Source organism: Schistocerca cancellata, chromosome 2, assembly GCF_023864275.1.
Source record: "Schistocerca cancellata isolate TAMUIC-IGC-003103 chromosome 2, iqSchCanc2.1, whole genome shotgun sequence".
NCBI lineage: Eukaryota > Metazoa > Arthropoda > Insecta > Orthoptera > Acrididae > Schistocerca > Schistocerca cancellata.
Genome location: NC_064627.1, coordinates 293,061,457 through 293,079,945, shown reverse-complemented (window position 1 = coordinate 293,079,945; position 18,489 = coordinate 293,061,457). Strand labels below are relative to the sequence as shown.

At 39.4% G+C, this 18,489-nt stretch overlaps 1 protein-coding gene across 3 annotated transcripts in view; it reads right to left on the bottom strand.

Moving 5' to 3' along the window:
- LOC126161650 (BRCA2-interacting transcriptional repressor EMSY-like) overlaps positions 1 to 18,489 on the bottom strand; it is a 331,217-nt gene that overhangs the window by 83,434 nt on the left and 229,294 nt on the right. For all 3 annotated transcript variants that reach the window (XM_049917638.1, XM_049917637.1, XM_049917636.1), the window contains exon 14: positions 11,547 to 11,694. In XM_049917638.1, the coding sequence (XP_049773595.1) occupies positions 11,547 to 11,694 (148 nt within the window). The remainder of the gene's footprint in view (positions 1 to 11,546; positions 11,695 to 18,489) is intronic.

Below are 18,489 nucleotides of genomic sequence, written 5' to 3'. Positions count from 1 at the left end.
TCACTATGCTGTTTGTATGAGCTTACCCGCACTCCTAGTTTTTAATTCATTATTAAACCTACTCCTGCATTACCCCTATTTGATTTTGTATTTATAACCCTGTATTCACCTGACCAAAAGTCTTTTCCTCCTGCCACTGAACATCACTAATTAACACTATATCTAACTTTAACCTATCCATTTCCATTTTTATATTTTATAACCTACCTGCTCGATTAAGGGATCTGACATTCCACGCTCCGATCCGTAGAACACCAGTTTTCTTTCTCCTGATAACGACGTCCTCTTGAGTAGTCCCCTCCGCCCGGAGATCCGTATGGGGGACTATTTTACCTCCGGAATATTTTACCCAAGATGATGCCATCATCATTTTACCATACAGTAAAGCTGAATGCCCTCAGGAAAAATTACAGCTGTAGTTTTCCCCTGCTTTCAGCCGTTCCCAGTACCAGCACAGCAAGGCTGTTTTGGTTATTGTTACAGGGCCAGATCAGTCAATTATCCAGACTGTTGTCCCTGTAACTACTGAAAAGGCTGCTGCCCCTCTTCAGGAATCACACGTTTGTCTGGCCTCTCAACAGATACCCCTCCGTTTTGGTTGCACCTACGGTACGGCCATCTGTACCACTGAGGCACGCAAGCCTCCCCACCAACGGCAAGGTCCATGGTTCATGGGGGGGGCCAAGAGTGGTATAATGGCAAATTAGTGTCAAGGTGGGTCGATGAACCCTCTGCCAGGCACGTAAGTGTGATTTGCAGATAGGTCATGTAGGTCTAGATGTACAAGGATACATTGTTTACACCATTTTATTGCACACATCTAAGTAATGGTTCATCTAAATCATTGTTGTTAGCAACAAATATCCTTAAGGAGCAATTCAAAGGTACTCCAAAGTGAGAGTAAGAATTTGAAAGAGAAGAAAATTCATAAGACAGCAGGCACTCGAGTGTGCATACAATTCGTTACCTTCATTAACTTCGTTTTCAAATCGACACTGTAATGGGTACTTGTGACTACTACGAGGTGCATTCAAGTTCTAAGGCCTCCAATTTTTTTTCTCTGGATTGGAAAGAGATAGAAACATGCGCTTTGTTTTAAAATGAGGCCACGTTCATTGTCAATACGTCCCGGAGATGGCAGCACCGTACGGCAGATGGAATTTTACCGCCAGCAGCGAGAATGAGAACTGTTTTAAATACTTAAAATGGCGACGTTTCCCTTACTTGAACAGCATGCAGTCATTCGTTTTCTGAATTTGCGTGGTGTGAAACCAATTGAAATTCATCGACAGTTGAAGGAGACATGTGGTGATGGAGTTATGGATGTGTCGAAAGTGTGTTCGTGGGTGCGACAGTTTAATGAAGGCAGAACATCGTGTGACAACAAACCGAAACAACCTCGGGCTCGCACAAGCCGGTCTGACGACGTGATCGTGAAAGTGGAGAGAATTGTTTTGAGGGATCGCCGAATGACTGTTGAACAGACCACCTCCAGAGTTGGCATTTCTGTGGGTTCTGTGCATACAATCCTGCATGACGACTTGAAAATGCGAAAAGTGTCATCCAGGTGGGTGCCACAAATGCTGACGGACGACCACATGGCTGCCCGTGTGGCATGTTGCCAAGTAATGTTGACGCGCAACGACAGCATGAATGGGACTTTCTTTTCGTCGGTTGTGATAATGGACGAGACGTAGATGCCATTTTTCAATCCAGAAACAAAGTGCCAGTCAGCTCAGTGGAAGCACACAGATTCACCGCCACCAAAAAAATTTCGGGTAACTGCCAGTGCTGAAAAAATGATGGTGTCCATGTTCTGGGACAGCGAGGGCGTAATCCTTACCCATTGCGTTCCAAAGGGCACTACGGTAACAGGTGCATCCTACAAAAATGTTTTGAAGAACAAATTCCTTCCTGCACTGCAACAAAAACGTCCGGGAAGGGCTGCGCGTGTGCTGTTTCACCAAGACATGAGCTAACGTTATGCAACAGTTTCTTCGTGATAACAACTTTGAAATGATTCCTCATGCTCCCTACTCACCTGACCTGGCTCCTAGTGACTTTTGGCTTTTTCCAACAATGAAAGACACTCTCCGTGGCCGCACATTCACCAGCCGTGCTGCTATTGCATCAGCGATTTTCCAGCCTTCGCCGCTGCCATGGAATCATGGCATCAGCGTTGTGAAAAATGTGTACGTCTGCAGGGCGATTACGTCGAGAAGTAACGCCAGTTTCATCGATTTCGGGTGAGTAGTTAATTAGAAAAAAAAATCGGAGGCCTTAGAACTTGAATGCACCTCGTAAAACACGCAAAACCGAGTTTTTTTTATTAGTGAACATACATCTTCATCTATACCTTCGATGCTAACTTATGGTGTATGGTGAAGGGTACTTTAAACACCACTGTCTTTTTTTCCCCTATCCTGTAACATTCGTAGACAGAATCATTCCGTCATCCATTCATTCACCAGTAAGCCTTGATATGAACTAAATTTCCTCTAATTTCACCATCCTAGTCAATCAGTAAGACAGGTAGAAGAAATATGTTGCACCAATCTTCTTGGAATATACATTCATGAATTTTAACAGAAAACCTCTTTGTGATGCGTACTACCTCCCTTGTAGCTGGAGTTTGATGTAACTCTCCATGAGACTCTCCCACAATGAACAAATTGTTTTGCTCTTTTTTCAATTTCAGATATTCCATGTGGATCTTATTATAGGTAATAAGTTACTGTATTTCTGGGACTTGAACACAGGTGCTTACTGGTGAATGAATGGCTGACAGAATCATTCTGTCTACGAATGATACATTATACGGGAAAAAGATACAGTTGTGTTTAAAGTACCATTCACCACACACCATAAGATAGCATTGAAAGTATAGATGAAGATGTATATACACTAATCAAGAAACTCGGTTTTGCATGTTTTTGTAGTCACAAGTATCCATTACTGTGTTGATGTGAAAACAAAGGAGGTAAGGGATATAAGCACACTTGAGTGCCTGCTGTCTTATGCATTTTCTTCTCTTTCAAATTCTTACTTTCACTTTGGAGTAGCCGGCCGAAGTGGCCGTGCGGTTCTAGGCGCTGCAATCTGGAACCGCGAGACCGCTACGGTCGCAGGTTCGAATCCTGCCTCGGGCATGGATGTGTGTGATGTCCTTAGGTTAGTTAGGTTTAAGTAGTTCTAAGTTCTAGGGGACTAATGACCTCAGAAGTTGAGTCCCATAGTTCTCAGAGCCATTTGAACCATTTGAACTTTGGAGTACCTTTGCACTGCTCCTTAAGGATATTTATTGCTAAGAACAATAATTAATATAACATTAACATTTTCTCTTTCTGAAGTAGAAGGATAAAATTTTTTTTCTCATTAATATGATGTATATACTACCCTCTCCAAATATTCCATGTAATTAATAAATGGACATATGGAGGGGTTGTTCTCATGTACGGAACCCATAAGTGTATAATTCATGTACTCTTTATGATCTTTATGACCTCATCAATTAGACTTAAATTTTTGGATTAAGTTTAACTGAAAAAATTTAAAAACAATTAGAGAGTCTGTTAAAACAATTCATTTAACACAATAAATACTTTCTTTTCAAAATTTTAAAATATAAAGTATGTGACTAGCTTACAGGATTTACAAAAGAGCATGCTGATGACCTTGCTATTTAGTGCCCTCAGCCATAAATCATCATCACAATATGTACAAAACAATGTTGGTATAAAGAACCCCCTCCCCCTCCTGAGTGTCTTGCCATGGCCACTGTGGTTTTGTGTGTGTGTGTGTGTGTGTGTGTGTGTGTGTGTGTGTGTGTGTGTGTACATTAGCTAGAAGGAAGCTAGTATTTGAAATGTAGTGTGAATGCTATTTTCCATTAAGTGTTTCTGTGCTCTATGCATCAATCTTTTATCGCTGAGTGGCTGCATTTCCCTTATGTTATGTACTTCAGGCATTTCCATTATATCAATACAAATTGATACACATTTGAATGCATTAGACAGCAACTTATTAATGAACAGACAGAGAGGCACTCGTAATGTGAACATATCTGCATTCTAACTATTGGAACTAAAAGCTACAGTTAAATGCGTAATAGTATCAACATAGGAACTCTGAAAAAGCAAATATAACAATAAAAATATCCACAACATAAAAATGATTGAGAGAGAAAGCCTTCTCAAAGTGAAATCTTTCACTTTCCATAATTATTATTTATGGAGAAGAACTCAATTATAATTTAACTTTGATAACAGCCAATGGAAAATGTGCAATTGAAGGACACCACTGAGTCAGTGAGGTTGGAAACAAAAAACTTTTAGTTATTTATAACAAAGAGATGCTATCATTGTAACTGTACTTAGAAAGAAAGCAATGACAGTGATACTATTTTACAGGAAAAATTAATGCCAACAATTTAAAATTAGGCAGGTTATCTCTATGTGCTGGGATCTGTTATTTTGTTGTCCAGTAGTTCTTCCAGAAGTGTCATACATGTGGAGGGATAACAAGACGAGATAATGATTTAATTTTAGAATTAGATGTGATCTTGTTGCAAAGTTCAATGTAGGTTTAAAAATAACATCTCAAAATTTCAAGAATTAACTTTGATTACAGTAGGAAATTTTCTAAAATTATATCCTCAGTTCTACACACCAATAATAGATCATAATCTGTAAAATAACTGTTTTGAAACAACTGCATCGATGAATTATGTTTATCTGCTATGGATATTGTACAACACTGTGATGACTGTATAGTAATTGAAATATAAATACAGATAACTGAAAGCAGTCACTTAGTACTGTTGTATAAGTGAATGATCACAGTTATAAAACAATGGAAAATTAAGGTTGGAATAACAATAATACGAATTAGAATAGATTGCTACTCATCACATAGAGAAGGCATTGAGTGGCACATTTTGAACTAAACTATGTCCTTCAGATTTAGAAAAACACACAAGTGCAGGTCCCCCCCCCCCCCCCCCCCCCCAACACACACATTGCCTCAGTTTTTATCTACATCTACATCATCACTCTCCAATTCACAGTTAAGTGCCTGGCAGAGGATTCATCGAACCACCTTTACGTTACTTCTCTACCTTTCCACCCTCCAACAGTGCAAGGAAAAAATGAACACTTAAATCTTTGCATGTGAGCTCCGATTTTTCTTGTTTTATTATGGTCATTTCTCCTTGTATAGGTGAGTGCTGAAGCCCGAATGCAGATGAAAAAGGACTCTGTCTGACAGCTTGGTCTATTTTAAAACGTACTTTTAAACATCTCTGTCTACCACTCAATGGGCCCCCCTACATAGCGAGTAGTAATCTATCCTAATTTGTATTGTTTGTCAGTCATATGTACGCATATTTTTCTACAAGTACAGGTATTGGTCAAAGCAAGTGATTGCACTAGCCACTTGACTTTACATCACATTTACAGATGAGATAATGACAAGACTGGCAGCATGAATAGAAGATGAAAATATGAAATCAATGGTATTTACGGACGATTCAATGATGTGGGAAAATGCAGGAGAGGTACAAGAAAGGCTAAATGTATGGGAGAAAGTGATAGGATAGTATGGATTGAAACTTAATGCAAACAATTGTGACGTTATGCTGTCACTGAGTAATAAGAGGAAACTTTCAATGGATATAAGTAGAGGGTAAATGCCAAGCAAAGCAGAAAGTCTCAAGTATCTGGCTACTACAGTAGAATACACAAGGAGTAATGATAAGGAGATTAGTGAAAGGGGATGGAAAGACCGTGGTTTCCTGCAGTTGGTGACAGAATGCACCCTTTTGTTATGTTGACCTGCACAGCTTTACTATCTGTTATAAAGCATAACATGCAAACAGACCCAATGTTAATAACTTAAAACTTAAACTCACATGTCTCTAGTGTATCTCACAGGAAACAAAGAATGATACACCAACTGGACTGAGGTTTGGCATTAACAATTTTTTTAATGTAAAGTCCATTTAACAAAATGGTGTAATTACTTCAAACATAAAACGTGGAAGGAAAACAGTAATCTATGAGCATCACAGCCAGCAATATCAATATTCTTTGTGATGCATGCTTTTTTGTATGGCATGATGTGGAGCTTGTAACTGGATTTACTAACTGATCACAATTTTATTTTTCCCACAGCATTTTAAGCTCTTCACAACTGGCACATGTTTTCCTACCCCTTTATCATTGTAATTTCAGTGAATAGAGACAGAAATATGACTTGAGACACTGAAGTTATGACACATTACTTGACATTTCTGATGCACTGGAATAAAACAGTGCATACATCACACGAAATCCCATGAATTAAATAATGGGTAACAAATTACTGACAGTATTTAATGTTTCAAGGTTCTGTCTCTTTGATCACCCTAGGATGGGGAGATGGATGTTCAGTGAATTGCTAAGATGCCAACAATGAAACCACTATTTTTTTTTTTTGTTAATCGGAATTAGAATGATTTAATGTCTATACGCAAACCACATTACGTCTGAAGGTCGTCCTCACAGTTGTACTACGATACAAATAACAAGTCTTATACTGAGCATACTGAGCGTATGTATCAGAAATGTGGGTAATGAAAAAAGGCAAATGAGCAGGAGATAAGCTTGCGAGATGAAATTTCAAAGAAGCAGAATAGGACTTACTATAATGGATAGAGTAACGAATAAGACAAGGAGAAAAACAGTGAAACAGAGCACAGAAAAGACAAGATTAAGATTATGTGGGCCTATTAAAAGAAAGGGAGTTGGCTGGACACTTATACAGGCCCATGAAATGATAATAGGAGGCAAGAGACCTAGATGAGGAAAGGGGGGGGGGGAGGAGGAGGAGGAGGAGGAGGAGGAGGAGGAGGATGATAAGAAGGAGAAGATGATGATGATGATGGTGATGACAGATAACTGTGAGCAATAACTTAGTAGTGTCAGATAAGTGACAGGACATAGTTACCTGTATTCATATTTATATTGGATCTTGTCACTAGAAGCATACAAATCAAACAATAACAAACAACAGAAACTCCAGGTTTGAATATAAACGATTATGAAAGAGACAGATTACCACTCACTTTAAAGATGACACGTTGAGTTGCAGACAAGCACAATGAAAAGACCGTTACACAAAGAGCTTTTGGCAAAGCTTCATTGGGACGGACGGACACACACACACACACACACACACACACACACACACAAGCAGACACACCTAACGCACACATAAGAGTTGATTCTGAAGTAGTGGTGGTGGATCAAGTTAGGACTGAGGTCAGAACTATTCAAAGTAGGCTTCAAAAACAAGTTTGCTGTTGGAAAGGTTTTGAGATTGAGTTGCAAAGCTATGCTTCCAGTTGACAACGCATGTATAGTAAAATAGGTCCTTCGCCAAGAGTGCATGAGTAAATGCAGGTTTAGTGCTGAAAGTGAGGCCCTCAGCTACTACAGATAATTCAAGCGGGGAAAAGACCTCAGATGAGAGGTTGCAAACACTGTACTGTTGTGGATGAATCTTTGATCAAGAGTTACCACTGCTCTGGGAAGCAGTGGTGAAGGCTGGAGGAGGGGGGGGGGGGGGGGGGGACTGTTTAGGGGTTTGGCCAAGGTTGCAGGAGATAAGTGGTCACTGATAGTGTGGCTATTTAAGGAGCTGGAGAGGCATGGGAATGAAAACACCATTGTTAAGGTAGTTTAAGATACATCAGGCAGATGATACATATAGGTCACAGATTAACCAGATAAATTCAGCATTGTTAAAATTTTTCATTGTGAATTAGCTGCAGGGCTGTTCAGCTCTCACCTGGGTTGTGCCTGGTATTTGTGAGTTTGGGTCCATGATTAGTATGCCTGTAGCTTCAGACAAAATAACATACTTTGAACAGCCCATTAAAGTAATTGTAAGGTCATTCATGTAGGTTAAGAGCAAGATTGGATGCTTTAACGAATCTATTGAGGTTCATGTTTTATGTTGTTGTTGTTGTTGTGGTCTTCAGTCCAGAGACTGGTTTGATGCAGCTCTCCACGCTACTCTATCCTGTGCAAGGTTCTTCATCTCAGAGTACTTATTGCAACCTACATCCTTCTGAATCTGTTTAGTGTATTCCTCTCTTGGTCTCCCTCTATGATTTTTACCCTCCATGCTGCCCTCCAATACAGAATTACTGATCCCTTGATGCCTCAGAATATGTCCTACCAACCGATCCCTTCTTCTAGTCAAGTTAAGCCACAAACTCCTCTTCTCCCCAATTCTATTCAATACCTCCTCATTAGTTATGTGATCTACCCATCTAATCTTCAGCATTCTTCTGTAGCACCACATTTCGAAAGCTTCTATTATCTTCTTGTCTAAACTATTTATCGTCCATGTTTCACTTCCATACATGGCTACACTTCATACAAATACTTTCAGAAACAACTGCCCGACACTTAACTCTATACTTGATGTTAACAAATTTCTCTTCTTCAGAAACGCTTTCCTTGCCATTGCCAGTCTACATTTTATATCCTCTCTACTTCAACCATCATCAGTTATTTTGCTCCCCAAATAGCAAAACTCATTTACTACTTTAAGCGTCTCATTTCCTTATCTGATTCCCGCAGCATCACCCGATTTAATTCAACTACATTCCAATATTCTCGTTTTACTTTTGTTGATGTTCATCTTATATCCTACTTTCAAGACACGGTCCATTCCGTTCAGCTGCTCTTTCGAGTCCTTTGCTGTCTCTGACAGAATTACAATGTCATCGGCGAACCTCAAAGTTTTAATTTCTTCTCCATGGATTTTAATTCCAACTCCAAATTTTTCTTTTGTTTCCTTTACTGCTTACTCAATATACAGATTGAATAACATCGGGGAAAGGCTACAACCCTGTCTCACTCCCTTCCCAACCACTGCTTCCCTTTCATTCCCCTTGCCTCTTATAACTGCCATCTGGTTTCTGTACAAACTGTAAATAGCCTTCCGCTCCCTGTATTTTACCCCTGCCACTTTCAGAATTTGAAAGAGAGTATTCCAGTCAACATTGTCAAAAGCTTTCTCTAAGTCTATAAATGCTAGAAACGTAGGTTTGCCTTTCCTTAATCTATTTTTTAAGGTAAGTCATAGGGTCAGTATTGCCTCACGTGTTCCAACATTTCTACGGAATTCAAACTGATATTTCCCGAGGTCGGCTTCTACTGGTTTTGCCATTCGTCCGTAAAGAATTCATGTTAGTATTTTGCAGCCATGGCTTATTAAACTGATTGTTCGGTATTTTGTCAGTAGTCAGTAGTTCTAATGGAATGTTGTGTACTGCCAGGGCCTTGTTTCGACTTAGTCTTTCAGTGCTCTGTCAAACTCTTCACGCAGTATCATATCTCCTATTTCATCTTCATCTACATTCTCTTACATTTATATAATATTGTCCTCAAGAACATTGCCCTTGTATAGGCCCTCTATATACTCCTTCCACCTTTCTGCTTTCCCTTCTTTTATTAGAACTGGGCTTCCATCTGAGCTCTTGATATTCATACAAGTGGATCTCTTTTCTTCAAAGGTCTCTTTAATTTTCCTGTACTGTAGGCAATATCTATCTTACCCCTAGTGATATGTGTCTCTACATCCTTACATTTGTCCTCTAGCCATCCCTGCTTAGCGATTTTGCACTTCCTGTCGATCTCATTTTTGAGACGTTTGTATTCCTTTTTGCCTGCTTCATTTACTGCATTTTTATATTTTCTCCTTTCATCACTTAAATTCAATATTTCTTCTGTTACCCAAGGAGTTCAACTAGCCCTCGTCTTTTTACCTACTTGATCCTCTGCTGCCTTCACTACCTCATCCCTCAGAGCTACCCATTCTTCTTCTACTGTACTTCTTTCCCTGATTGCTGTCAATTTTTCCCTTATGCTCTCCCTGAAACTCTGTACAACCTCTGGTTTAGTCAGTTTACCCAGGTCCCATCTCCTTAAATACCCACCTTTATGCAGTTTCTTCAGTTTTAATATACAGTTCATAACCAATAGATTGTGGTCAGAGTCCACATCTGCTCCTGGAAATGTCTTACAATATAAAACCTGGTTCCTAAATCTCTGCCTTACCATTATATAATCTATCTGATACCTTTTAGTATCTCCAGGATTCTTCCATGTATACAACCTTCTTTTATGATTCTTGAACCAAGTGTTAGCTATGATTAAGTTATGCTTTGTGCAAAATTCTACCAGACGGCTTCCTCTTTCATTTCTTACCCCCAATCCATATTCACCTACTATGTTTCCTTCTCTCTCTTTTCCTACTCTGAAATTCCAGTCCCCCATGACTATTAAATTTTTGTTCCCTTCACTATCTGAATAATTTATTTTATCTAATCATACATTTCATCAATATCTTCGTCATCTGCGGAGCAAGTTGGCATATAAACTTTTACTACTGTGGTAGGCGAGGGCTAAGTATCTATCTTGGCCACAATAATGCGTTCACTATGCTGTTTGTAGTAGCTTACCAGCATTCCTATTTTCCTATTCATTATTAAAGCTACTCCTGCATTACCCCTATTTGATTTTGTATTTATAACCCTGTACTCACCTGACCAGATGTCTTGTACCTCTTGCCACCGAACTTCACTAATTCCCAGTGTATCTAAATTTAAACTATCTATTTCTCTTTTTAAATTTTCTAACCTACCTGCCCGATTAAGGGATCTGACATTTCACGCTCTGATCTGTAGAATGCCAGTTTTCTTTCTCCTGATAACAACGTCCTCTTGAGTAGTCCCCGCCCAGAGATCCGAATGGGTACTATTTTACCTCTGGAATATTTTATCCAAGAGGACGCCATCATCATTTTACCATACAGTAAAGCTGCATGCCCTCAGGAAAAATTATGGCTGTAGTTTCCCCTTGCTTTCAGCTGTTTGAGTACCAGCACAGCAAGGCTGTTTTGGTTAGTGTTACAAGGCCAGATCAGTCAATCATCCAGACTGTTGCCCCTGCAACCACTGAAAAGGTTGATGCCCCTCTTCAGGAACCACACATTTGTCTGGCCTCTCAACAGATACCCCTCCGTTGTGGTTGCACCTACGGTAAGGCTATCTGTATCGCTAAGGCATGCAACCCTCCCCACCAATGGCAAGGTCCATGGTTCATGGAGGGGGGGTGGGGTGGAGGACATGTTTTATATTTAGCACCTTTTGGCAGTGCCTTAACTTCACAGTTCACGTTTCCTCCCTTGGCCTTCTGCTTGGCACAGAAACATTCTTTCTTTGTTTCTGGACTTTTGAGTCCTCTCATAATCTTGTATAAGTATAATGTCTTGACATAATGGCATGTACTTGAAAATAATGGGACACTGAACAGGGAACCAGATAACATTTTACCATGCAATCAAGACGAATTTAAAAATAAAAGAAATGAATCTGTTGTTGTGTGATGGCAGCTACAGTTTTCCACAGACTACTACAGTTAATACAAATCTTCTTCCTGTAAGTGTCCTCCGAGACTTCTTTGTACGTGCATAAAGTGACAACCATTTCTTACCTTTCACTGGCATGTGTGATGGATGCACAGAATAAATTCCTGTTTGTGGATCTAATTCACCAACCATTTCCACAGTTTCCTCATCTTGCCGTCTGCTTGGCAAAGAAACTTCCTCACTGTATGTCTGGACTTGGGTCTCCTGCTCATCCTACATGGGCACAATAGCACAATATTTGCCATATTAGTACAATTATTAGCATATCATACCTCTCTAAAAATATAACCTAAGGAGTATTTAAGAGTGGTACCAGTATTTTCATCTACAGTCATAGGTACAATGAACATTACTTACTATATTACAAGTATTATTATTTTATTACGCACAATATAATTAACTGTACACAGTCTGTACAAAACCAGTTAAAACAGCACATGCAATGAGTTTTTATTACTGTGATGAAATCATGTGCCTTTTCCAGATTTTCAGAGCCGTGTAAAAGATTTTTGGAAGGCTGAATGCCAAGCAATGTGGAACAGCGTGAACTATACTTCTCTGATGACTTATGGATTCTGAACCTTAAGCCATGGTCTTAGCCACAATTTTCCATATAATCTTTTGTCTAAAATCCCACGGGAGACATTACCAGAGATTGTGGAGATAGGAAATAGCAAGAGTAGCTACTGTTTGTATCTGCATCTCCATAATGGCCACCTCATTATGATACAACCAGAACACACGCAAAGCTTGCCAAATTGAGACTAGATGGGAGCTCATTTTGCAGAACTGGTGGTATTATTTAAATGAAATCCAAGGACCTGAACATATTCAATTTAAGTATTACCACTTTTCTGTTAATCTATTCTCATGTCTCTACCTAGGCCTCTCTGAAGTTCATAAGTAGTACACACTGTCTTACACACAATTTTAGTCTCATAAAGTCATAATTAATGGTCCTCTGGCACCTGCCATGGTCCACTGCTAACAAATTATCTGTACTGACTTGTAGGCAATGGCTCATAACATTTCTTTTAGAAATTTCAATGTACAATTGTGAGCCACTTGCTTAATAGTGAGTTGGCCCGCCTTCCGAATGCAATACAGCAACAATTCTGCATTGCATGGATTTGACACATTCTTGGTAGGTTTTGAGAGGTATGTGGTACTAGATGTCGACTCACAAGTCACATAATTCCCATAAATTATGGGAAGCAAGAATCTCATGCTCCGTAACATCCCAGGTGCCTCTCAGAGTTTAGATCGGGCAAATTTGGTGGACAATACATCATACTCCTCAAATCATGGAAGTATGATTCTGGCATTGTAACATGACAGTTATGCTACTGGAAGATGCTATCATTATTGGGAAATCCAGCTTCCCCATGCATTTGTCTGCGAGATGGAGGATGTTTTGTGGTGGTTGTCCGCAGTCGATATCATCACTAACTACAATGATTCTCCTTGTATGTCTGCTCTGATTATGTACTTTCGTGGATGGCAGTGATCAAAATGTTTCGGCTCATCAGTGTTTAACCGACTGCATGTGCAAATCATTCTGTCAAACCCTGCTGATCTTTCGTGGAATGTTAGTATTTGTATCCTATTTTGTCAATTTGAGTACTGCATCATGCTGCATTTTTCTAATGTTCTGGTAATATGCTAATATGATCAATGATAGTTTTCACAAATGAGAGGAAAGCATTTACTTAGCTAGTTATTTTTTTTATTTTGTAATTTAGATCTCCCTCAGATTACTCTGTCTCTCAGATTCTTTTAGCCCAGTCCATTGATGGACTGATTATTTTTCTCTTCTGCTTAGCATGGAGATACAATTTTCCTACAGACACCTTTCTGCAAGAGAGGTTTTCCTGTAAACTTTGTCCACTAAAATCACTTCAGTTCCCGAGTATCTGTACATTTGACTCTCTACCTGTTCCCCTGGTGAACTGTATGCGACGTTGAGTGGTACCACTCAGGAAATCAGAGAACGATCAGTTATCACTATTAACAAAGTGTTAATAAAACACAGCATTGACATAGCATGAAAACCAACCAAAAAGGTAGGCAAATATCTGCAATCTACAAAAGAACCATCTTGGCAAGACTGAGTGATCTTTAAGCATTTGGATGACACTGCAGTGCATTTGCTGTAGCAAAAGTATGGGTAAACAGTTCAGTTGTTACTGCTAATGGCAGTTAGCTAAGCGTTCACAGTTTTCATTAGTTAAAACACTTTTGCTTATTTATTTGCTTCCAGTATGTTGCAATACATGTGTGACATTACTTTTCACCATTACACTTATAATTTTCTCTTGTGTTAATTGGTAGCACAGCATCTGACCATGTGTTCCACAGCAGATGAAATATGCGGCAGAAAATTATGCGAGAGACCATTACTAATCAAAAACTGTTTGCCAGGACAGAGGAATTAATTATTTGTTTTATTTCAATGCTGAACTATTTTAAAGCATTATAGATTAAAGTAAAATTATGGTCCCTACAGGCTTTAGCAAATGTCTTTGAGCACATGTTCAACAGTTAGCCCTGCATTAAGAGCAAATATTTCTGCCATAATTAATAATGCTTTATGAAAGAAATTACATTTCATCTGATAATCCTCAGAAGGCCTAGTGGTGCTGACCAACTGCCATGTCATCGTAAGCCTAATGGAATCACTGGATGCGGATATTCACACGTGTGGGGTGAACACACTGCCCTGCCTGTCATCGTAGGTTTTTGCTGACCTGGAGCGGCTATGACTTGGCCAAGTAGCTCTTTAATTGGCATCATGAGGCTGAGTGCACCCCTGCAGCTTGCAGCTTGGATGGTCACCCATTCAAGAGCCAACAACACCCAAAGGTGCTCAAGTTTGGTGATGTGATGCAAACTAATGTATACGCTGCGGCATGGCCATTTACAACAATGCTTGCTTACTTCCTCAAAATTTCTTTTTTACTTTTACTTTTAGAGGTTTACAATCTAATCAACAGTGAGAATACTAGAAGGCAGAACAGCCAAGGAATCAGTACAAATTTGCCTAAGAAACTATTTCTTAAAATGTTTAAAGTGCTTTTGGGAACCCATGTAACATCTAATTTAGACAGTATGAGCCACATTTCAAAATTTTTTCTGTTTTTAATTTTTTGATGGGCATATAATTTGATTTTACTCTCATTGTATTACTCAGTTAAATCACATTTCATCCATGATCTCTGTTTCTTTTTTCATTGGCATGTAATTTGATTTTATTCTTGTTGGATTTTTCAATTACGCACATTTCATTCATGATTCCCTGTTATGGCGCCAAGTAAACTGTTGAGAATTCAGCCATAAAGCCAGATGTAATTCACTTCCTAGACTGAATTTTCAGCTGTGTTACCCTCACCCATCTTTTGAGTGAGTGTCATCTTTTGAGTGCTGCGTCGTCTGAACAAGACACAGCCAGGGCAAAAGCCCCACAGCTGCAAGAATGTGAACTGTTGCCAATGCCATAGAGACTCGCCACTTGCGCGAGTTCCACTAGCACCACGGGCGGCGCTTAAGTTGAAGATATCGATTTCATCCCCGCCAATTGCAGGCCAAGTACAAACCGCCAACGACAGGAGCCTACTCAGAAAACAGAAGAGCAGCTCTCACCAACTTGCTTATAGATCATTGTTCAGTGGTGACTTAGACAGGTTATGTTCTTTAGTGAACTCCTAGAGGTGAACAGACAGTTGTTGTAAATTGCATTTGCTATGTACTGTGAAATTTACCTACAATTACTTGCACTTATTCATCGAGGACCATTTTTGTATTATATTACAAGAGTGTTGCAGACTTAATCATTCAACAAGTCACTAAGATAAGTAAAACTTTTTAACTCATTTGTCTGACTTTGTTAATAATTTGTTGAAGTGTTGTAGAACCTTCATTCTCCTATCCTGTTGCCTCACCCTGGGGCACAGCTGTGTAATAGTGGAAGGGAGAAATTGTCTTAGTGGTGTACTGCACCAGAACCCGTTTCAAGAACTCACAAACTCGGCCTACCATAACAACAGTGGCAATTTGGCCCCCACAGCAGCAGCGACAAGGCCTGTAAAAAACTGGTGACAAGGGTTTACAAAAATTAGTGTAATGTACATATCTGCATTTTATATTGCAGAGAGAACTGATGCATTTGCAACCACATATGTTGAAAGTGTATCATAACATTATGAAGAGAATAGTATCATACAACCAAAAAAGTATGTGTTCAGTTGATAACAAGTATTGCCTTCTTTGGAGGTAAATAATGACATATCATCTTTTATTACTTATCAACACCAAAAACTGTCATTCTGATTCATTAAATACTGTGCAAGCTGTATTCACAAAACTGATTCCAAGAAGGCTGACACAGGGGTAACGATGTAACGTGACATGAGTCTGACCATGGGTTCAAAAGTGTTTATTCTTCATGTTCTGAAGAATAACGAGACTTCAAATGCCTAGGTATCGGCCCCCTCAGTCACTGCTCATGTTCCAGCCCAGGCTCCTTTTAGTACATGATCATCACTGTCCAGTGGTTTGGTGACTCACATGGAACCCCTTGAGAGTGAGGTTGCAATTTCAATCGTAAGTATGGCTCATTTGAAAGTACTGTGTTAGCTATTATGACAAGAAAAATACTAGCTGCTAACGACTCATCACATGCATCAGGATGGCGATAGAAAATGAGTGTCTGGAAGGTGCAGACATCAATCTTCTAAGGGATGTTTGTATTATACTTCACAAAATGGACATCACTGACATTGTCCCCCTCGATAAATCAGTGGTCAGAGCGGTGGAATGCTATGCAAAGGTGCCCGGGTTCGATTCCCAGCTGGTTGGAGATTTTTTCCACTCAAGGACTGGGTGTAGTGTTGTCTTCACCATCATTGTATCATCCCCGTCAACGTGCAAGTCGCTGGAGTGGCATCAACTAAAAAAAAGAAGACTTGCACTAGGTGACAGGTCTACCCAATGGGAGGCCCTCGCCACACAACATTTCATCAACATTCAAGAAATGTTCGAAACAAATCATTAACTTGCACCATAAACACTAAATGAAAAATGGCGTGATGCAGTCACCACAAAGATTTGCACTATTAAGATTGAAGACCAGCTCTTGGGAGTTATAAACCGTGCAGAATGTTCAGCTAGATACCCAGTCTTAAAGAATGTATACAAAATCTTATTGGTGTTACAGGGTGATGATAGCTGATGGGACATGATGGCACACAATTGAATCTGAAACTGTCTGTCATGTAGCTTATTGTGAAACTGACTATCCTTGAAGGCATAGTTGCACATAGTACGATAACATGTTTTACAGGCACGGAAAAAACAAACATCCAGAGGTTGAATTTGTCCAGTGATTACAGGTGGTATGAACTGCATTTCACACACTTTTCAGGAGGGGCAGATTGTTCTAAAGGAGAATAATTTTTATACACAGACCCAGAATCAAGCAAAATCAAGTTATTTTGACCAGTTATTGGCAAAAAGCAGTGTTCACACTGTAGCTGTAGTTCTCTTACACCAATTTTACCACTCTAGCTTGCTGTGACGTAAATATTCCTTACTACCCTGGCAAGATCACGCACACAAGAAAGAATCATAGAAAGCATAGCACCTCCAACTTATTGCAGCAGAGTAAATAATTTTCCAACCAATTTACCATGCAGATCAACAATCGGCATAATTATATACAAGTGCGTTAAGACAGTTATGTTTGTTGATCTTGATACTACTCTCTTGGTACCTCTAATTTCCAGAGCTCCTTTCATAAGCATTTCCTCTTCAAATCCCAATTGTTCAGAGTCAAAAAAAAATTCTTACTGAACGGTGGGATAAGTTTGTTTATCTCATCTACACATTTTCGGGCTATTTCACAGTTTGCTGTGCATCATCAAGTTGACTCTTTGTTTGAAATTTCATTATCTTATGTCTTCCAATTCTGTAGCACTCTCTGAAGTTATGCAGCCATCAACTTATTTCCTTGAAATCTCTGTAATCTATGTCACATGCAATTTGATGAGCCTAATGTATCATGCAGATCCTGTAAATTGTATTGAGCATCCTTGAAACGCGCAAACACCAGTTTTTGTAACAAGTGTGTCTTGTCCTCCATTTAATACCCATAGTTTTCTTATGCACCACACGATCATATTACTGTGGACTTACTTGAAATCTAGTCACAATTGTTTTTTTACTACACTGTGGATGATCTTCCACATACATAATTACTTTCAGTACTCACTCCTTGGACAAAGATGGCCCTTTACTAAGTTTCACTGGAGACGGAATTTATGGCTCCCTGTCTGACAAGGACGATGAAATACTTGCTTTGATGGCTGTTTCAATATAATTTTCACTTGTTAAGCATATATCGTCATCATTGCACTCCTCATGGACATTATCTGCACAGTTGAGTGTATACGACACCACACATCCTACTGACTCATCTTGCAGAAATGCTAATATTACATCTGCCATTTCTTTCTCACTCTGCGAAATTCTCTGGGTTGCTTTCTGACAAAATGTTAAGTTTGGTAACTGTTCTTGTACATACAGTGCAATGTTTACTTTGTTTACCATTGGTATTGCTCTGCTTTCTATCAACACCACTATAGCTGGAGTCATGAACGACGCTGGTCGAGTTTAGCTTGTTCTGTACACCTACATCATGCATTCTCCAACAGCCAATGAGCGATTGGTAGTGTTCTGAGCACTCTACAGTGAATGTTTTATGCAATATGGGCATTAAACATTATCACAGCGAGCTATTTTAGAGAATTTTTATTCCATTTATTGCGATATGTCATGGCTGATTGTGCTGGTGAGTGAAAAATCCTGCAAAAGCAAGCTAGAGCCATAATTTGCTGGATACACACTTTCATCAAGCACATAGCAAGTGAATGCGCATACCGCAACTGCCACTTGGAACTGACAACAATGCAGTTCCTGTTCTTGCCTCAACCTGCACGAATCTCCATTGTTTGA